The 20118-nt window shown below is 48.7% G+C and overlaps 1 protein-coding gene across 2 annotated transcripts in view; it reads right to left on the bottom strand.

Moving 5' to 3' along the window:
- Positions 1-20118, bottom strand: part of LOC140431052 (anoctamin-9-like) — a 368406-nt gene that overhangs the window by 205997 nt on the left and 142291 nt on the right. For both annotated transcript variants that reach the window (XM_072518965.1, XM_072518966.1), the window contains exons 9-11: positions 19441-19575; positions 9379-9475; positions 3024-3084 (exon numbers count right to left, since the gene is read on the bottom strand). In XM_072518965.1, coding sequence (XP_072375066.1) covers positions 3024-3084; positions 9379-9475; positions 19441-19575 — 293 coding nt within the window. The remainder of the gene's footprint in view (positions 1-3023; positions 3085-9378; positions 9476-19440; positions 19576-20118) is intronic.

Here is a 20118-nt window from a genome sequence, read left to right as displayed (position 1 = left end):
CCTCTGACGTCATGAAGCGTGTGACGTAGTGCGTAGGAAGCAATTGCGCATGAGCAGATCGCTGTTCCTTTACTTGGGGCCTTGTTCTCAATTGCGCATGCGCGGCTTCTCACGCATGTGCAAACGGACCTTCCCGTTCTGTGCACTCTTCGCGCAACTGCGCATGTGGAGCTGGTTTAGCACAGGGCTAAAGAGCTGGCTTTTAAAGTAGACCAAGGCAGGCAAGCAGCACGGTTCAATTCCCCTACCAGCCTCCCCGAACAGGCGCCGTAATGTGGTGACTAGGGGCTTTTCACAGTAACTTTATTTGAAGCCTACTTGTGACAATAAGCGATTTTCATTTCATTTCATTCATGTGCAGCACCTTTTCCAAGATGGCTGCAATTCAAAACTGCCGTTCGTTGCTGCAAGCCTACCTCGCGGTGAGTTTTGGCTCCTCTTTTACCTTTTCTTCTTGTATGTTCCTCGTAGAATTCTTGGAATTTGTCCAGGACTGCCTGGAAATCGCTCTTCTTTTGCCCCTTTGAGTATTTGAAGGTCTGGAAGATTTCAGCTGCTTCTGGACCTGCGATGGTAAGTAGAAGCTTTATTTTATCTGCATCCGCCATGCCATCTAGGTTGGACGCTACCAGGTAGATCTCGAATCCCTGCCTAAACCAACGCCAGGTTTCACTGAGATTGCCTTGGTACTTGAGCGGTTGTGGAACTGGAATCCCAAACATCATCTTGCCTGGCTGTTGCTGGTTGTCACTGTTCGCTGAGTGGCAACTATATGGATTTAACAGTTCACTCCTGGAGCCATGTTTTGTTATGCTCTTGTTGTAGCATAAGCTGCTTCCTTGATGTGCACTCTGACAAAGGAAGGTTCAGACTTGGAGATAGCTTTAACACGTTTATTAAACTATTAACAATTCTCCTACTTGGATTCAACGCTACTGTTAATCCTGCTATAACTACTCAGACTGACGAACCAGTCTGCTACAATCCACGTGGTGGGAGTGATGTTCAATCAACCCTGTGTCTGTACTCACTGAGTGTCTCCACTGGAAAGAGACTGAGCATGTGTGATGTGTCCTTTTATTTGGGTTGGTGTAATGCCCCCCTGTGGTAGTGTCACCTGTGTGTGTATCGTGACTGCCCATTGGTCGTGTCCTATCTTACTGACCTATTGGTTGATTGTCTGTGTTTCATGTCTCTGGTGTTCCTTCTAGTGTCTAGCTAGGTGTAGTGTATGTGCATTAACCCTCTGTGTACTTAGTGATGCATATCACCACAAAAGTAGCACCAAGCCCATGTGTGGCGATGTTCAGAGCTTTGGACGATCCGAAATTGCAGGCAGTGAGAGAGGCCAACATGTTAGCCTTTGCCTCCCTGATAGCCCAGCGGAGTATCTTGTTAGGATGGGGAGCCCCGGAGCCGCCTAAGGCTGCGGGATGGGTGAGTAATATGGTAGAATTCCTCCATTTGGAAAAGATAGTTTGCCATGAGGGGATCAGAGAAGGGTTTCCACTCAAGGTGGAGGTTGTTCATCTCCTTCTTTAAACACCAGCAGAGAGGAGGGGTTAGAAGGATGGGATCTTTTGGGTTTGTTTTAATCTATTCTTTAAAGTATAGGGAAAAAGTGGAGCAGGTAGAGTTTAAGTCAGTGAGGTTTTGTTGAGAAACACTGCTGCAAAGTTTTTTATATTGTGCGTTTTGCATATAATCCTTGAATAAAATGTTTTTTTAAAGTTCCTGAGGCAATGCAAAGTAACGAGTTAAGAAAGAAGGGGTCCATCCAGCCTATGTGCACCACCATGGCTCAGGGCTTTGAATGCATGAGCATCTCCATTGCAAGAGCGGGGAGTCATTTGTGGGCACTGAAATATACAGAATGCATGTCGCATTCTAAAATGGACCGGTCAGTGCTGATGGTACAGAGATGTTTAGAGTGGATGACAGATGTGCACCAACTGGTCCTCCCCTACACCCATCTGGCGCATCCACCAATGGCAGAGGTAGTCACCGAGAAGGATAAGAGCAATCATCATCATCAGTCTCCATGGTCCCCGTACTGAGACATTATCTATGCAGCAAGTGCCTGGTGACTGAAGCTGTCCCTACATTCACATTCATGCACCAGCCTCTGCAGGTGTCCCCACTGGCATCTCCACAATGAGGATGTCTGCCTTATGCATATCAACCCCGCAAGCTTCCATCTCATCCAGCTAAAGTGCACCTTGTAGAAATTGCCGAGAGCAGAGGCCACCATAGTGGTCAGGGCATTGAATGGTTGACTGGGGCTTTCTATACTTGGAAATGCCCATTTTTTCACTTTCTGAACACACTGTAAATATTGACATATAGCGACAGACATGTGAGCTTCATCACAAAACTCGAGGAAGGAAGAGGTAATGAAGTGAAGCAAAGGTCTTGGAGGTGGACAGCAAGAACTCTGCATCACTCATTGGTGGCAAGAATGGATCCATTCAAAGCTGTGTCTTCAACAGAAGTGTCCTTACAGACAGCTCAAAGTAAGTTCCAGATCACACCATCTCCCTGGGTTACAAGGCTCAGCTGAAATGTATCTGAATCAGATGGCCCTGATGTTGATTGTAGCATAACAAGACTCTAGAGTCCTGCACCAAGCCTAGCCACATCCCTGGAAGCTGTGTTATGCATCTTCCTCCTCCTCCTCCTTCTCCACATCCTGCTCCACCTCTTCCCCCACTGAATTGTGTCATTCCAGGGCTTCAACCTCTTCAAGATCTACAGGTCCCTAAACGGCCAGGTTATAGGGAGCGCAACAGACCAGCATTATGCACGAGACTCTTGAAGGAGTGTGCTGCAAGGTGGCATCCGATCATATTTTTCAGATATTTCATGATTGCTAATGCATTTAACACTAAAATCGCTCATGTTGCTCTGCACTACAGTCGTTCACCATAATACGACTGCAGGTCATGGACTTCAATTTAACACCTGGATAAACCATTTTTTAAAACTTAAATTAATGCTAACGCTATGCTGACAAAAATACCTACCCCAGATTGCCATGATCATCGCAAAAAGAACTGTTACTTCATGGTCAAATAGTTGTGTGACCTGCAGGAATAGAAAAAGCTAAGTTTACTCAAAAACAACTGGGGCTGGATTCTCCGCTGTCGGGTTTCTCCGTTACGCTGGCAGCGCACCCACGCCCAGGGATTTCCCAATGGTGTGGGGCTGCCCACAATGGGAAACCACATTGACCGGCTGGCGAGACGGAGAATCCCGCCCCTGATAGTTATATAATGCCTTAACATAATAAACTGACCAAGGAAGTATACAGTAACATTATAAAACAAAATATACTGCTGAGGCACATAAGGAGATATTAGGACAGAGATCAAAAGCTTAGTCAAAGAGGTAGAGTTTTATGGAATATCTTAAAGGAAGAAAGCGAGGTAGAGAGGTGTAGAGACAATTTTCCATAACTTATGGCCGAGGTAACTGAAGGTGTAGCCACCAATGGTGGGGTGACTAAAATCAGGGATGCACAGGAAACCAGAATTAGAGTTAAGATATCTTGGAGGGTTGTGGGGCTGGAGGTGATCACAGAAATGGGAGGTGCGGTGAGGCCATGGAAGGATTTGAAAACAAGGATCAGAGGCCAATGTAGGCCAGCAAGCATAGTTGGTTGAATAGGACTTGGGAGCAAGTTAAGACATAGGCAGCAGAACTTTGAATGCCTTCAAGTTTACAAAGGGTAGAATGTGGCCAACCAGCCGAGAGTGCATTGGAATAATCGAGTCTAGAGGTCTCAAAGAAATAAACAAGAGTTTCAGCAACAGAAAAATGGCAACAGGAAAAATGTGGGCAATGTTGTAGACATGGAAATAGACTGCCATAGTGATAACACTTTTTTTTTTCTTTAAATGTTTTTATTGAGTTTTTGGTTAACAGAGCATATATATGAATATGAACATACATTAGGAGATGAAACAAAAAACAAAGAGAGAAAGCAAAAGAGAAATAAAAAGTAAAATTAAAACTATTTACACATGTATCGGCTTCATCTATTTACATACATACATCACAGTTTCCCTTCATTTTCCTCCTTGCAGTATTAGCAGTGGCCGTTGTGGTCCCCCGCGTACCTCCTCCCACCGGTTTTCTCTTAGTCTTTTCCTCCTCCCCTCTTTGATTCAGGTTGCTACAGCTGCCCCCCCCCCCCTCACTTGTGTCTCCTGTTGGGCTTGGTTGAGTTCCATGTTTCCCTGGAATCATCCATGTAATGTGGGGCGTGGTCAGAGAGTACGATCGTGGCGTATTCCGCTTTTCCTAGCCCTGGAAGCACCGATTTCCCCACTGCAAAGAAGTTGATCCGTGAATAAACGTTATGTACTTGGGAGAAGAAGGAAAACTCCTTCACCCCTGGGTGGGTGAATCGCCATGGTCCACCGCCCTCATCTGCTCCATGAATAGGCTGAGTTCCTTCACCATATTGGAGGTCTTTCCCGTTTTGGGGTTTGACTTGTCCGTCCGTGGGTCCTGTACACAGTTAAGGCCCCCCCCCAACGATCAGTCGGTGTGTAACTATGTCAGGGATTTCCGCCGTGGTCTTCTTTATAAACTCTGTGTCGTCCCAGTTGGGAGCGTACATATTAACGAGGACTACCGGGGCCACATCTAGGACACCGCTGACCATGACATACCGTCCCCCTGGGTCCGTAACCGTTTTTGTCCCCATAGATGTTGTCCTCTTATTTAGCAAAATGGCTAGCCCCTGGCCCTCGTCCCGTAGCGGGAATGGTAGGTCTGTCCCACCCAGCCCTTCCTTATCCGCAGTCGGTCCTTCTCCCTCAAGTGCGTCTCTTGGAGGAAGACTATGTTGGCTTTCATGCTTTTCAGGTGGGCAAAGACTCCGGATATTTTCACTGGGCCATTAAGTCCCCTGACGTTCCAGGTGACTGTCCCTGATGGGTTGATCCAGCAGGATCAACCATCCTTACCTGTTAGGCATGCCTCTGCAGTTCGGGGTTTCCCTTTGTTAGGGGACCATCCAAGATGGTCATGGTCACTTTTCTTCCCATGTGAGTTCGCCATGTGGGTGAGCCTCTGCACTCCAGGGTTTCCCTTTGCCCAGGGACCCTCTAAAGTGGCTGCTTTCAGCGCTGTTTTGTTCCAAGTCACCACGTGTGGCCTGTTGTAGCCAGCCTAATGCCCTCCATCTTTCTTCATCAACTCTCCCTTATAATATCTTCTCTCCCCCCCCTTCCCCTTTCCCCCTGCTTTTTCCCCTAGTTAGCCCTCCATGCCCGTTGTCAACACCCCCCCCCCCGGCCAGGCACCTTCCCCCTTGCTGGTGACGTGCCGTGGCCTTTCTCGTCTTCATGAATCCCGGTGCTAGCTTCCTCGCTAGTGTGGTGGGCCCCCTCCCAGGGCTTGTTGGACATCCTCACGTTGCCTGATCTCTGGGCTCCCTGTCTGCCATTTCCCCTCACCTTCCCTGTGCTTAGCTGTACACACTCATCCTTCCCTCTCTCGTCTCCAAAAGGAGGCAGTGTTCTCTTGTGTAAAGCGGGCGTGTGTTGATGGTCTACTGTTGGCTGTGCAGACTGTAAAAGGGAGAAACCTTTTTATTGTTAAAACATTGTGTTATAAGAGTCTCATTCTGCGGGGTCCTGATCGCTGCCCCTGCTGCTGCTTCTCCAGTCCGTTCTCTGCAATTAACTTGTCAGCGTCCGCAGGGACCGTGAAAAAGTGCTCCCTGCCTTGACATGTGACCCAGAGCTTGGTTGGGTACAGCATTCCGAATCTTATGCCCTTTCTGTACAACACGGCCTTTGCTTTGTTAAGTTCGGCCCAGCGCTTGGCCAGGTTAGCCCCAATGTCCAGATAGATCCGGATCTTGTGACCTTCCCAGCTGCAGTTTTTGGACTGCCTGGCCCAACGCAGGATTCCTTCCCGGTCCTGGTTCTGTGGTATCTTTGCAATTATCGTCTTGGCTGTTCCCCGGTTTTAGGCTTTGGTCGAAATGTCTCTGTCAATTCCTGGTGGGTTGGGGAAGCTGTCCCTTCCCACCAGGTTACCCAGCATTTGGGCCACATATTCTGTGGGGTTCCTACCTTCGATCCCCTCTGGTAGGCCCACAATTTGCAGGTTCTGCCGCCTCGACCAGTTCTCCTGGTACTCAACCTTTCCCCTCAGGTTGCCTTGTGTCGCTACCAGCCTTGCCACCTCCTTTTCCAGGGCGACGATCTGGTCGCTCTGGTCCGTTGCAGCCCTCTCCAGATCTTTAATCATTGCCTCCTGGGGCCTCCAGTCGCTTTTCGGCTTTGTCCAGGGCCACCTGCATGTTCGCCAGAGCTTCAGCCACTGCACCCTTCACCGCAGCTTGTTTGTCCGATTTTGTTTCTTCTCGGTGTTTCTTCAGCTCTCTTGAGAGGAACATCCTCCACCCATCCCCTGGTGGGGGGGTCTTCTCGTGTGGCAGGTCAGTACCTCTCGCTCTGGCAAAGTCCGAGTTTTGCCACCTCGTGCGCTGGTCGGCTCAGCCGATTGTTGTTTGTCCAGGATCTTCCCACTCCTGGTCTCTACTCGTCTTCTGGACTGGCTGTTGTTTGGCATCCTTATTTCTTTCTTTGTTTTGTTACTGGTTGGGGGTGATTTCGTTTACAGGTGTTTTTCAGGCAAAAAGTGCCTATTTTTCAGGTTCGCGGGAGGAGAGCCACCTGATGTACAACTTCTCAGCACATCCCCGTCCTCGGACGTCCCGTGAACACACAATTATGAGATCGGAACAACATGCTGGGGTCAAATGTGCCATCAATGTTGCAAACAAATTGGGTCAAATGTGACATCAAGTTGTGAACAGGCTGGTTTAATCTCAGAGTGATGCCTGAGAATGGGTTGGATTAGAGAACAGATGGTAGTTAGGGAACAGATTTTGGGGCAGTGACTGAAAATACTGGCTTCAGTCTTCCCAGTGTTTGATTGGAGGAAATTTCTGCTCATCCTGTACTTAATGTCGGGCAAGCAATCTGACAATGTAGGGGTCCAGAGGGGGCGTTGTGAGGTACAACTGGATGTTGTCAGATTACGTGCAAGAACTAAAAATGTGCTTTCAGATGATGTCACCAGGGGCTGCATGTAGTCGAGAAATAGGTGGGGCCAAGGATAGATCATAGTGGTTGACAGGATATAATGGTGTGGGAGCAGCAAATAAGTCATTCCAAATGATTCTCTGACTGTGATTCTATAGATAAGAATGGAACCAGGTGACGGTAGTCCCAGCCAGCTGGACAACAGTGGGAGGCGTTGAGGAGGATATGGAACGTTGAGAATGGATTTTGGAGGTGAGAACATGTTCAGTGATTTTGGAGAGGAAAGGGAAGTTGGAGTTGGGACAGTAGTTTGCCAGGAAAGTGGATCAAGCATTGTTTCTATTTGAGAAGAGAGACGATGACAGCAGGTTTAGAGGAGAAAGAGACAACACCTGAATAAGAACAAACATTTACAATATCAGCTAACACGGGGACCAGGAGGGGAGGTTGGATGATCAGCAGTTTATTGAAAATAAGATCATGGGAGCACCGGGTGGATCTCATGACAACTTGAGCTCAGACAGTGCATGGCGGTAGATCGGAGAGGAACCAGAGACCAATGAGAGCAAGGGTGGATCATTGTAGGAATTTGACCAGATATGCTTCTGGAAGGGAGGGATTCAGCAAGAGGCAGCAGATTAGATAGTTTCAATCTTAGTGACAAAGAAGTCATGAGCATCTCACATATTTTGTTGGAGAGGAGGATGGAGGGAGCAGAGGAAAGAGGTTAAGAAAATGTTTTGCAGTAAAGAAAAGCCAGTATTTTTCTTAGCATTCCTGTTGATCCTTGAATGATAAGCAGTTTTACAAATTACCAACAGGACCGTGGTAATTTATGTGATCCAGCCGATAGGTCAATGAGTGGCTAAACCATATGCACCATGTTATTTCAATACCGCGTTCCTTGAAGTAAAAGGGAGTAGAGATGAGGGTCGTGCCAGGGTAACATACATGGTGAGAGAGTAATGTTTTACTGGGGACTGAAAATCAAAGGTAGAGGGGAGCGTGCAGTTGAGCAAATCTGTAGCTGCAGAAATGTTGTGGCAATCAAAGGAGCAGGGGCTAGACAATTGAAATTTTGAAAGTGCAATTGTAGGTGAATTAGGGAATAGATTTTCCAAGTGACAGATACAGAAGTAGATCAGGTTGGAGTGTGGAAGGGGGATGTGTATGGTGCCTGATACAAGGAAGTGATCAGTGATTACCTTATCTGTAATCGATATGATTGGACTCTCAAGACTACGCAAGATCGCAAAGCCAATGGTGTGACCGTGAATGTGGGTGAGGAAGTTTATATGGAGGGAGAGATTTAGGGAGGATAAGAAGGCAGCAGACTCAGAGGAAAGAGAACTGGAAAGAGTACAGAGGATAGGAGGTGATGAGATGGAGGGAGGAAAGCAGTGAAGATATCTCGGCAATAAAATTTATATCATACTAGGAGAGTGGTGAAGGATGACTCTAGAAGTGAGGAGTGGAATAAAGCAAGATGATCAAAGAAGGAAACATTGCCAGAGTAGTAGGGAGTTAAGTCAATCTGGGATCTGGTGATAAGTGCCACATTGTCACTGTAATGTCTCAACTAGGCAAGTGGTAGAAGGTATAGCCAGGTGGGGAGGCTTCATTAAGTGGTGGTGATCAAGATACCTGAGCTAAGTTTCTGTCAAGGACATGATATCAATATAATAATCCTCAAGTTGTTGAATGACAAGCCCTTGTTCACAAGTGCAAAGACATTCTGCAGGGAGATCTGTAGGGATGGTGAGAGCTCAATGGCTACCAGAGTCTACATCCTGTAGTGCTCCTCAGCAGTGACAAGGACAAGTTTGGCAGAAAGAAAATTGATAGGATTAGCCCCAGCTGATGCAATGAGTAGGAAGGTCAATGAGCAAGTGAGTTGAGGCGATTGGAGTTGCTGCTTAAAATAAGCCCAACGCTGAGTGCCTCAACCAGCCCATTTGAAGATGCCAATAGGGACTCAAAGACTGATCACAAAGTACACATAAAACATTTTATTTCCTCATTTCTTAGCATTAAAAGTTCTCTTTGCATATGACTATAGTGAACCTGTGGTGCACAACACAAAAATAAGCAACTATTTAGAGATGCATTACTCAGCATTCACAATGGGTTATTTTTTTAACATGCCACCTGGCAATAGGAAATGAATAGACATGAAAACTGAATGATTTCTATAATAGGCAACTGGTCTGCCTAGACGGCAAATTAGCCCATTAGCTCATTTGGATACGTCATTGACCATTTCTACCTCCTATGTGGTGTCCCCTATTGCTTTGCTGGTGTGATTTCTTACCTTAGCATAGGAACATGTCTCGTTGAGCCTCCAGTATTGACAATGGTTATCACATAGTGGGCACATGATAATCCTAGTAGCATTGCATATCTCCTTACTGAGATTCATGGAAAGAAAATAGAGCAAGTTAAAGTCATGCATTACTCACCAGGAAACTCCAGAACGAAACAAACCTCATAGAACTCCTACAGTGCAGAATGAGGTCCTTCGGCCCATCGCGCTAGCACCAACCCTCTGGAAGAGCACCCTACCTAGGCCCAATTCCCCCACCCTATCCCAGGAACAAAAGTGTACAAAATTATGAGGGGGAGAGATAGGGTGGACAGGATAATATTGTTTCCCTTGGTGGAGAATTCTAGAGCCAGGGGCCATGGATTCAAGATAAGTGGCAGAAGGTGTAGAGGGGAGATGAGGAAGAACATTTTTAGGTAGAGGATAATGGGAGTCTGGAATTCACTGCCCGAGTTGGTGATGGAGGCAGAGACACTAAACTCTTCTAAAAGATATCTGGATCTGCACCTTAAGTGCTCTAAGCTACAGGGCTATGGACCGGGTGAAGGAAGGTGGGATGAGAAAGGGCATATGGGTGTCCTCGGGCTGGCATGGACAAGATGGACCGAATGACCTCCTTCAGTGCTGTAACTTTTCTATGCTTCAAACCCCACCTAACCTTTGGACACTACGGGGCAATTTTAGCATGGCCAATCTGCCTAACCTGCACATCTTTGGACTGTGGGAGGAAACTGGAGCACTCAAAGGAAACCCACGCAGGCATGGGGAGAAAGTGCACACTGTCACCCAAGGCTGGAGTGTAATTTGGGTCCCTGGCACTGTGAAGCAGAAGTGCTCGTCACTGTCCCACCTCTCAGATGATGTAGCTGGCTGACTGTTGACTCAAAGTTAATCTCATTTCTCTCATAATCAACACCTAAAATTCTACATCAAAGGTAGTCATAATCACCTGAGAGCCTGAGCAAAGCTACTGTTTTCTGTGTATTTCTGTAAATAGCATGACCATCTCACAATATTGAACAGTTCAAGTTGTACCCAAGTGGTGATATTTGACAAATGGAACAGAAAAAGTCCACTCATTTTTAGGGATGATGAGAAGCAGGAAATCTGTGATTTGGTTTCCTCCTCTGCTTAGGAAGTTGAAACCTATGGTGGCTTCTGAATTGCTATCCTGGTGAAAACAAATCAATTCTATCAAACACATCTTGGACACAAAGAGAATAGAGTAAGGGAGGGGGAGTGAAGTGATAAATTTGCAGTGCATTTATAAAAATAATAAGTGTGTTTTCCATGGATGTTGCTCATGTTAAAACAAAGGGCATACTGTTTTACCGAGGTTCTTTACAATGATATAGTGCAGTGTCATGTAGCAAACCTTACAAAGTCAACACTAGAACGCAACTTTCTCCAGTAATTACTTACTTACATGTACCTTAATTTTAATGAGCAATTTGTTTTGCTATATTGGCATTCTGTCTTCCTGAAACTGCCAAAAAGTGAAGCATTGCGCTGGTCAAGGAGACACAGCCTGAGTGAGTGAGACACAGACAGAGTGAGAATTTGGTAATTTGGTGCAGTGAGGTAATTCAGTGAAGAGTGGGAGAAGGTGCTTTTTCCCTACTGTTTTGTTCTCTCTCTTTCTTCGGGCCTAATTTCGGGAGCCGTTCGGAGGAGGAGGAGCAGTCTCTGTGAGTATAAAAGCCTAACGGTAGCTTCCTGTTTTCCAGTTTATTTCCAAACGTGACATCAGAGGGAAGCTGTGATCTGATTGGTTGATAGCAAATCTGCCCCAAATTTTTAAAAAAACAGCTAAACTCGTAAACTTAAATTAAACTAATTATTTAATTAGTGATGGCTGGTCAGGTGATGTGCTTGAGCTGCTTGATGTGGGAGCTGGCAGATCCCATTGCGAGCTGCAGCGACCACATCTACAGTAAGTGTTGGCTGCTCAAAGAGCTCCGGCTCAGAGTTGTTGAGCTGGAGTCTGAGCTTCAAACACTGAGGCACATCCGGGAGGGGGAGACTTACCTGGACACTGTGTTTCAGGAGGCAGTCACACCTGTCAGAGTAAGTAGTTTAAATCCTGCCAGTGGCCAGGGACAGCAGGGTGTGACTGCAAGTCAGGCAGGTAAAGGGAACCAGCAGTCAGGAACCCAGGAGCCTCAGCCCTTGACCCTGTCCAACAGGTATGAGGCACTTGCTCCCTGTGTGGATGGCGAACAGGGCTGCAGGAAGGATAAGTCAGCTGACCAAGGCACCATGGTTCAGCAGGCCATTCAAGGGGAGGGAGTAAATAGGCAAGTTGTAGTTGTAGGGGATTCTATTATCAGGGGGACAGATAGTATCCTTTGTGAGCAGGATAAAGAGTCCCGCATGGTATGTTGCCTGCCCGGTGCTAGGGTGCGGGACATCTCTGACCGGCTTGAAAGGATACTGGAGAGGGAGGGGGAGGATCCAGTTGTTGTGGTCCATGACGGTACCAACAACATAGGCAAGTCTAGGACAGAGGACCTGTTTAGAGATTATAAAGAGCTAGGATTCAAATTAAGAAACACGTCCTCAAGGGTCATAATCTCCGGATTACTGCCCGAGCCCCGTGCAAATTGGCATAGGGAGGCAAGAATAAGGAAAGTTAACACGTGGCTGAAAGAGTGGTGTGGGAAAGAGGGGTTCCTTTTCATGGGACACTGGCATCAGTTTTGGGACAGGGGGGACCTATACCGTTGGGATGGTCTCCACCTGAACCGAGCTGGGACCAGTGTTCTGGCGAAAAGAGTAAATAGGGTGGTCAATAGGACTTTAAACACTCCGGTGGAGGCGTGGGCCTTTGTTCAGGCCGAGAAGCTGGACACAGACTGAGGGTCGGGATGGGTGATTGGGGACTGCGGTGGATATGTTATGCCTATTTTTGGTTCGGGGGGTGGGGCCTTTGCATTGTTTTGGGTTTCTTTTTCTCTTTCGGGTTGGGGAGGGTGGATGGGGCGGGTTGGGCACTGTTTTGGTTGGTGGCGGGGCCTGGTAGGTGGAGAGCGCAGGATTTTGTTCCCGCGCCGAAGACTGGGGGGGACGGGACCGGGGCGGGGAAGCGAGGATTGTTTCCCGCGCTTAGAACGGAGGGAGGAGGAGGAGAGCCTGTGAATGGGGAGTGGGAGAGGAGGGTGTGCCACATAATGGGAGGAGTCAAAGGGGAGGCGGGAGTGGCCGGGGTCAGCAGGAGTCAGCTGACTTGCGGAAGTGCAATGGGGGGGAGTAAACCAGCTAGGATGGGTCCTAGCCGGGGGTGGGTGGGTGGGGGGGAATCGAGTTGCTGCTGCTAAGATCAAGGAGGAGCTGGAGCGGGTGGGGTGGGTTGAGACGGGGGTATGCCGCTGTGGGGAACGGGCCGGGTGTGGGGTGCGGGCGCGTGGCTGGCCGAGGAGGGGTCATGGCTAGTCGGCGGGGGAGGGGTCCGGTAGCCCCCTAATCCTGCTGATAACCTGGAATGTAAGGGGACTGAATGGGCCGGTTAAGCGGGCCCGCGTGTTCGCGCACCTGAAGGGGCTCAAGGCGGATGTGGTTACGCTCCAGGAGACACACCTGAAGGTGGCAGACCAGGTAAGACTGAGGAAAGGGTGGGTAGGTCAGGTATTTCACTCGGGGCTAGATGCCAAAAATCGAGCGGTGGCGATCTTGGTGGGAAAGAAGGTGTTATTCGAGGCGTCGAACATTGTGGCAGATAATGGCGGTAGGTACATAATGTAAGTGGTAAGTTGCAGGGAGAGAGGGTGGTACTGGTCAATGTGTATGCTCCGAACTGGGACGATGTGGGTTTTATGCAGCGTATGTTGGGTCGGATCCCAGATTTGGAAGTGGGGGGCCTGATAATGGGGGGAGACTTTTACACGGTGTTGGATCCTGCACTGGATCGCTCCAGGTCTAGGATGGGTAGGAAGCCGGCGGCGGCTAGAGTGTTGAGGGGATTTATGGACCAAATGGGAGGGGTGGACCCTTGGAGATTTGCAAGGCCGGGGGCTAGGGAATTTTCATTTTTCTCACATGTCCATAAGGCTTATTCTCGAATCGACTTTTTCATTTTGAGTAGGGCGCTGATAGCGAGAGTAGAGGTTACCGAGTATTCGGCAATAGCCATTTCAGACCACGCCCCGCATTGGGTGGACTTGGAGATGGGGGAGGAGAGGGACCAGCGCCCGCTGTGGCGCTTGGAGGTGGGGCTGTTGGCGGACGAGGAGGTGAGCGAGCGGGTCCGAGGAAGTATAGAGAGGTACTTGGAGACCAACGACAACGGGGAGGTCTGAATGGGGATGGTATGGGAGGCACTGAAGGCGGTGGTGAGGGGAGAGCTGATCTCCATCAGGGCCCACAAGGAGCGGAGGGAGCGGGGGGAGAGGGAGAGGCTGGTGGGGGAGATGGTGAGGGTAGACAGGAGGTATGCGGAAGAACCTGAGGAAGGATTGTTGAGGAAGAGGCGCAGGCTCCAGGCCGAATTCGACCTGGTGACCACCAGGAAGGCGGAGGTGCAGTGGAGGAAGGCCCAAGGGGCGGTCTACGAGTATGGGAAAAAGGCAAGCCGGATGTTGGCGCATCAGCTTCGGAAGTGGGACGCAGCTGGGGAGATCGGGGGAGTTCAGGACAGGGGAGGGAGCGTGGTGCGGAGTGGGGTTGGCATCAATGGCGTTTCAGGGACTTCTACGAGGAATTGTACCGATCCGAGCCCCCACGGGAGGAGGGAGGGATGGGCCGTTTCCTGGACCAATTGAGGTTTCCAAAGGTGGAAGAGGGACTGGTGGCAGGACTGGGGGCCCCGATTGGGCTGGAGGAGCTGATCAAAGGGATAGGAAGCATGCAGGCGGGGAAGGCACCGGGGCCGGACGGTTTCCCGGTCGAGTTCTATAAAAAATATATGGACCTGTTGGGCCCGCTGTTAGTTAGGACCTTTAATGAGGCAAGGGAGGGGGGGCTTTACCTCCGACGATGTCCCGGGCACTGATCTCCTTGATCCTGAAGCGGGACAAGGATCCCCTGCAATGTGGGTCTTACAGACCGATTTCCTTGCTAAATGTAGATGCCAAGGTGCTGGCGAAGGTCTTAGCCACGAGGATTGAGGATTGTGTGCCGCAGGTCATCCATGAAGACCAGATGGGGTTTGTGAAGGGGAGACAGTTGAACGCGAATGTGCGGAGGCTTTTGAACGTTATCATGATGCCGGCGAGGGAGGGGGAGGCGGAGATAGTGGTGGCGATGGACGCTGAGAAAGCCTTCGATAGGGTAGAGTGGGGGTACCTGTGGGCGGTGCTGAAGAGGTTCGGGTTTGGGGAGGGGTTTGTCAGGTGGGTTAGGCTGTTGTATGAGGTCCCGATGGCGAGTGTGGCCACAAATAGGAGGAGGTCCGAGTACTTTCAGTTGCACCGAGGGACGAGACAGGGGTGTCTCCTGTCCCCGCTGCTCTTCGCACTGGCGATTGAATCCCTGGCTATGGCACTGAGAGAGTCGAGGAACTGGAGGAGGTTGGTGCGGGGTGGGGAGGAGCATAGGGTGTCGCTTTATGCAGACGTCCTGCTGCTGTATGTGGCGGACCCGGTGGGAGGAATGCCAGAGGTAATGAGGACCCTTAGGGAAATTGGGGACTTTTCGGGGTACAAGCTCAATATGGGGAAGAGCGAGCTGTTCGTAGTTCAGCTAGGGGACCAGGAGAGGGGGATTGGCGAGCTCCCACTAAAAAGGGCGGAGAGGAGTTTCAGATATTTGGGGGTCCAGGTGGGACGCGTTGCCGCTGTCCCTGGCGGGTAGGGTGCAGTCAGTCAAAATGACGGTGCTCCCAAGGTTTTTGTTCCTGTTCCAGTGCCTCCCCGTGTTTATCCTGAAGGCTTTTTTCAGGCGTGTTAACAGGAGTATAATGGGGTTTGTGTGGGCGCGAGGGACTCCGAGGGTGAGAAGGGTGTTCCTGGAGCGGAGTAGAGATGGGGGGGGGGCTGGCGCTGCCCAACCTCTGTGGGTACTACTGGGCTGCCAATGCGACAATGGTGAGCAAGTGGGTGATGGAGGGGGAGGGGGCTGCATGGAAGAGGCTGGAGACGGCGTCCTGTGTGGGTATGAGTCTGGGGGCGCTGGCAACGGCGCCGCTGCCGCTCCCTCCAAGGAGGTATACCACGAGCCCGGTGGTGGTGGCGGCCCTCAAAATTTGGGGGCAGTGGAGGCGGCATAGGGGAGAAGTTAGGGCCTCGGCGTGGACCCCATTACGGGGGAACCACCGGTTCGCCCCAGGAAGAACAGGTGGAGGGTTTTCGGGGTGGCACAGGGCAGGCATCCGAAAGTTTGGAAACCTGTTTGTGGATGGGAAGTTCACGAGCTTGGGTGAGCTGGAGGAGAAGTACGGGCTCCCCCCGGGGAACACCTTCAGGTACTTACAGGTAAGGGCGTTTGCCAGACGGCAGGTGGTGGAATTCCCACGGCTACTGCCACACACAGTACAGGACAGGGTGCTCTCGGGGGGGGGGGGGGGGGGGGGGAAGATCTCGGAAACTTACCAGGTGATGCAGGAGGAGGAGGAGGCCTCGGTGGTGGAGTTGAAAGGTAAGTGGGAGGAGGAGTTGGGAGAGGAGATCGAAGAGGGGACATGGGCAGATGCCCTAGGGAGGGTGAACTCTTCCTCTTCATGCGCGAGGCTCAGCCTCATACGGTTTAAGGTGCTGCACAGGGCACACATGACCGGGACAAGGATGAGCAGGTTCTTTGGGGGTGAGGACAGGTGTGTTAGGTGCTCAGGGAGCCCAGCAAATCACACCCATATGTTCTGGGCATGCCCAGCGCTGGAGGAATTTTGGAAGGGCGTAGCGAGGACGGTGTCGAGGGTGGTAGGATCCAGGGTCAAACCGGGCTGGGGGCTCGCAATATTTGGGGTGGCAGAGGAGCCGGGAGTGCAGGAGGCGAAAGAGGCCGGAATTCTGGCCTTTGCGTCCCTGGTAGCTCGGCGAAGGATTCTCCTTCAGTGGAAAGATACGAGGCCCCCAAGCGTGGAATCCTGGATCAGCGATATGGCAGGATTGATTAAATTGGAGAGGGTGAAATTCGCCTTGAGAGGGTCGGTACAAGGGTTCTTTAGGCGGTGGCAACCGTTCTTAGACTTTCTGGCAGAACGATAGACATTGGTCAATGGCAGCAGCAGCTCGGGGGGGGGGGGGGGGGAACACTTAGGAGGCAGTGATCGTAATATGGTAGAATTCAATCTGCAATTTGAAAGAAAGAAGGTACAATCAGATGCAAAGGTGTTACAGTTAAATAAAGGTAACTACAGGGGCATGAGGGAGAAACTGACGAAAATCGACTGGGAGCAGAGCCTAGTGGGAAAGACAGTAGAACAGCAATGGCAGGAGTTTCTGGGAGTAATTGAGGACACAGTACAGAGGTTCATCCCAAAGAAAAGAAAGGTTATCAGAGGGGGGATTAGGCAGCCATGGCTGACAAAGGAAGTTCGGGAATGCATCAAAGCAAAAGAGAAAGCCTATAATGTGGCAAAGAGTAGTGGGAAGTCAGAAGATTGGGAAGGCTACAAAAACAAACAGAGGATAACAAAGAGAGAAATAAGGAAAGAGGATCAATTATGAAGGTAGGCTAGCCAGTAACATTAGGAATGATAGTAAAAGTTTCTTTAAATACATTAAAAACAAACGGGAGGCAAAAGTTGACATTGGGCCACTCCAAAATGACGCTGGTAATTTTGTGATGGGAGACAAGGAAATAGCTGAGGAACTAAATAAGTACTTTGCATCAGTCTTCACAGTAGAAGACATGAGTAATATCCCAACAATTCAGGAGAGTCAGGGGGCAGAGTTGAATACGGTAGCCATCACAAAGGAGAAAGTGCTAGAGAAACTAAGAGGTCTAAAAATTGATTAATCTCCGGGCCCAGATGGGCTACATCCTAGAGTTCTAAAGGAGATAGCTGAAGAAATAGTGGAGGCGTTAGTTATGATCTTTCAAAAGTCACTGGAGTCAGGGAAAGTCCCAGAAGATTGGAAAATCGCTGTTGTAACAAGGAAAAAGATGGAAAATTATAGGCCAATTAGCCTAACCTCAGTTGTTGGCAAGATTCAAGAATCCATTGTTAAGGATGAGATTTCTAAATTCTTGGAAGTGCAGGGTCGGATTAGGACAAGTCAGCATGGATTTAGTAAGGGGAGGTCGTGCCTGACAAACCTGTTAGAGTTCTTTGAAGAGATAGCAAATAGGTTAGACCAAGGAGAGCCAATGGATGTTATCTATCTTGACTTCCAAAAGGCCTTTGATAAGGTGCCTCACGGGAGACTGCTGAGTAAAATAAGGGCCCATGGTATTCGGGGCAAGGTACTAAACATGGATTGACGATTGGCTGTCAGGCAGAAGGCAGAGAGTTGGGATAAAAGGTTCTTTTTCGGAATGGCAACCGGTGACGAGTGGTGTCCCGCAGGTTTCAGTGTTGGGGCCACAGCTGTTCTCTTTATATATTAACGATCTAGATGACGGGACTGGGGGCATTCTGGCTAAGTTTGCCGATGATACAAAAATAGGTGGAGGGGCAGGTAGTATGGAGGAGGTGGGGATGCTGCAGAAAGATTTAGACAGTTTAGGAGAGTGGTCCAAGAAATGGCTGATGAAATTCAACGTGGGCAAGTGCGAGGTCTTGCACTTTAGAAAAAAGAATAGAGGCATGGACTATTTTCTAAACGGTGATAAAATTCATAATGCTGAAGTGCAAAGGGACTTGGGAGTCCTAGTCCAGGATTCTCTAAAGGTAAACTTGCAGGTTGAGTCCGTAATTAAGAAAGCAAATGCAATGTCGTCATTTATCTCAAGAGGCTTGGAATATAAAAGCAGGGATGTACTTCTGAAGCTTTATAAAGCATTAGTTAGGCCCCATTTAGAATACTGTGAGCAATTTTGGGCCCCACACCTCAGGAAGGACATACTGGCACTGGAGCGGGTCCAGCGGAGATTCACACGGATGATCCCAGGAATGGTAGGCCTAACATACGATGAACATCTGAGGATCCTGGGATTATATTCATTGGAGTTTAGGAGGTTGAGGGGAGATCTAATAGAAACTTACAAGATAATGAATGGCTTAGATAGGGTGGACGTAGGGAAGTTGTTTCCATTAGCAGGGGAGACTAAGACCCGGGGGCACAGCCTTAGAATAAAAGGGAGTCACTTTAGAACAGAGATGAGGAGAAATTTCTTCAGCCAGAGAGTGGTGGGTCTGTGGAATTCATTGCCACAGAGGGCGGTGGAGGCTGGGACGTTGAGTGTCTTTAAGACAGAAGTTGATAAATTCTTGATTTCTCGAGGAATTAAGGGCTATGAAGAGAGAGCGGGTAAATGGAGTTGAAATCAGCCATGATTGAATGGTGGAGTGGACTCGATGGGCCGAATGGCCTTACTTCCGCTCTATGTCCTATGTCTTATGGTCTAACATTTCCAGCTGGTTTTTCAACAACTGCTTGTGCAGTCAGCTTACAACATAAAGTTTCAGCAATTTTTGCTGTTTGTGACTTTGAGCATGATGCACGATCAATTACACTCAAAGGTGAGGTTGTAACACAACTGAAGGCAAACCTTGTCTTTGAGTGTAATTGATCGTGCATCAATGTAATCGACTAGAACTGTTCACCAGCAGCTTCGGTACAGAAAGTGAGGGCTGCTGGGACGGCACCGATTCTTATACCCCGCCTGTCAAGGCGGAGCTACATACCAACAGCCAATGGTAAACTCCTAGGTTTAACCAATGGTCTTCGGCCTCTTGGGTACTGTAATACCTGATAATACCACAGAGCATTTGCAGCCTCAGCCTCTGGGATAACCATTCATATGAACCTGCTATAAGGCACATCCATGCCATAGCAAATATTGTAAATATTACAACAAAAATTGTTACAAATCTTCAAACCATTTATTTTTTTTGTTTCTGTGGATGTAGTTTAGCTGGTGAGATTATAAATCTTGTGGGATTGCATGTTAAGAGCTGAGATGTAAATACTCCATTTGCACTGCGATTGAAACGCATATTAGGTACTGTACCTCACTTGGTTACTTTCAAAGTATATTAATCCATACAGAACCACCAAGACTCCACTTATGGCAACAGGAATCAGCATGATGGTGTACCAGCCAAGCCAAGCAAAATAGAGGGCAATTCGCTCTCCAAAATACTCCCTGCAAATAGAGACATGAAGCAAAACACTTAAAATTAACATGATCCTGCAAGTTATTTTTCTGCTCACATATTAAAAGAGATTATGTGAAACAGACTTCCATTGGAAACAACTAATGGTGTGCTGGTTAGCTTTTAATTTTAATAAAAACTGAATAAATATTTGGTTAATAACAGGTGGAGCAATATGTTTTCATTATCTGTTTCTAGGAATGTTAAAACACCTAATTCTCAGCTTTATTAGCCCTATATCACCATCTTTTGTGGCTAACCAGCTAGAGATTGCAGTTCCTGGAGTATTAAATTTAACAAATGCACTACATAGACTAAGGGCACATGTACTGCCAGAGAGGTAGTACTGGAATGAGGGAGACTATTTTTCCAGGGAATACGAACCAATGTCCTGAGGCCAGATATCTGCGTTTTTCTGAGGGCCACAAACAATCCAGCACAAGTTTGTAGAGTCAAACAGAAAGTAGCTTCATTTACAACAATATATACACAGCGGCAGTAGTTCACGACTGCTTCCTTCTCTAGCCGGTACC

Source organism: Scyliorhinus torazame, chromosome 10 (assembly GCF_047496885.1).
Source record: "Scyliorhinus torazame isolate Kashiwa2021f chromosome 10, sScyTor2.1, whole genome shotgun sequence".
Lineage (NCBI taxonomy): Eukaryota > Metazoa > Chordata > Chondrichthyes > Carcharhiniformes > Scyliorhinidae > Scyliorhinus > Scyliorhinus torazame.
The sequence above is the reverse complement of the archived record's forward strand: the minus strand, read 5'-3'. Positions and strand labels throughout refer to the sequence as shown.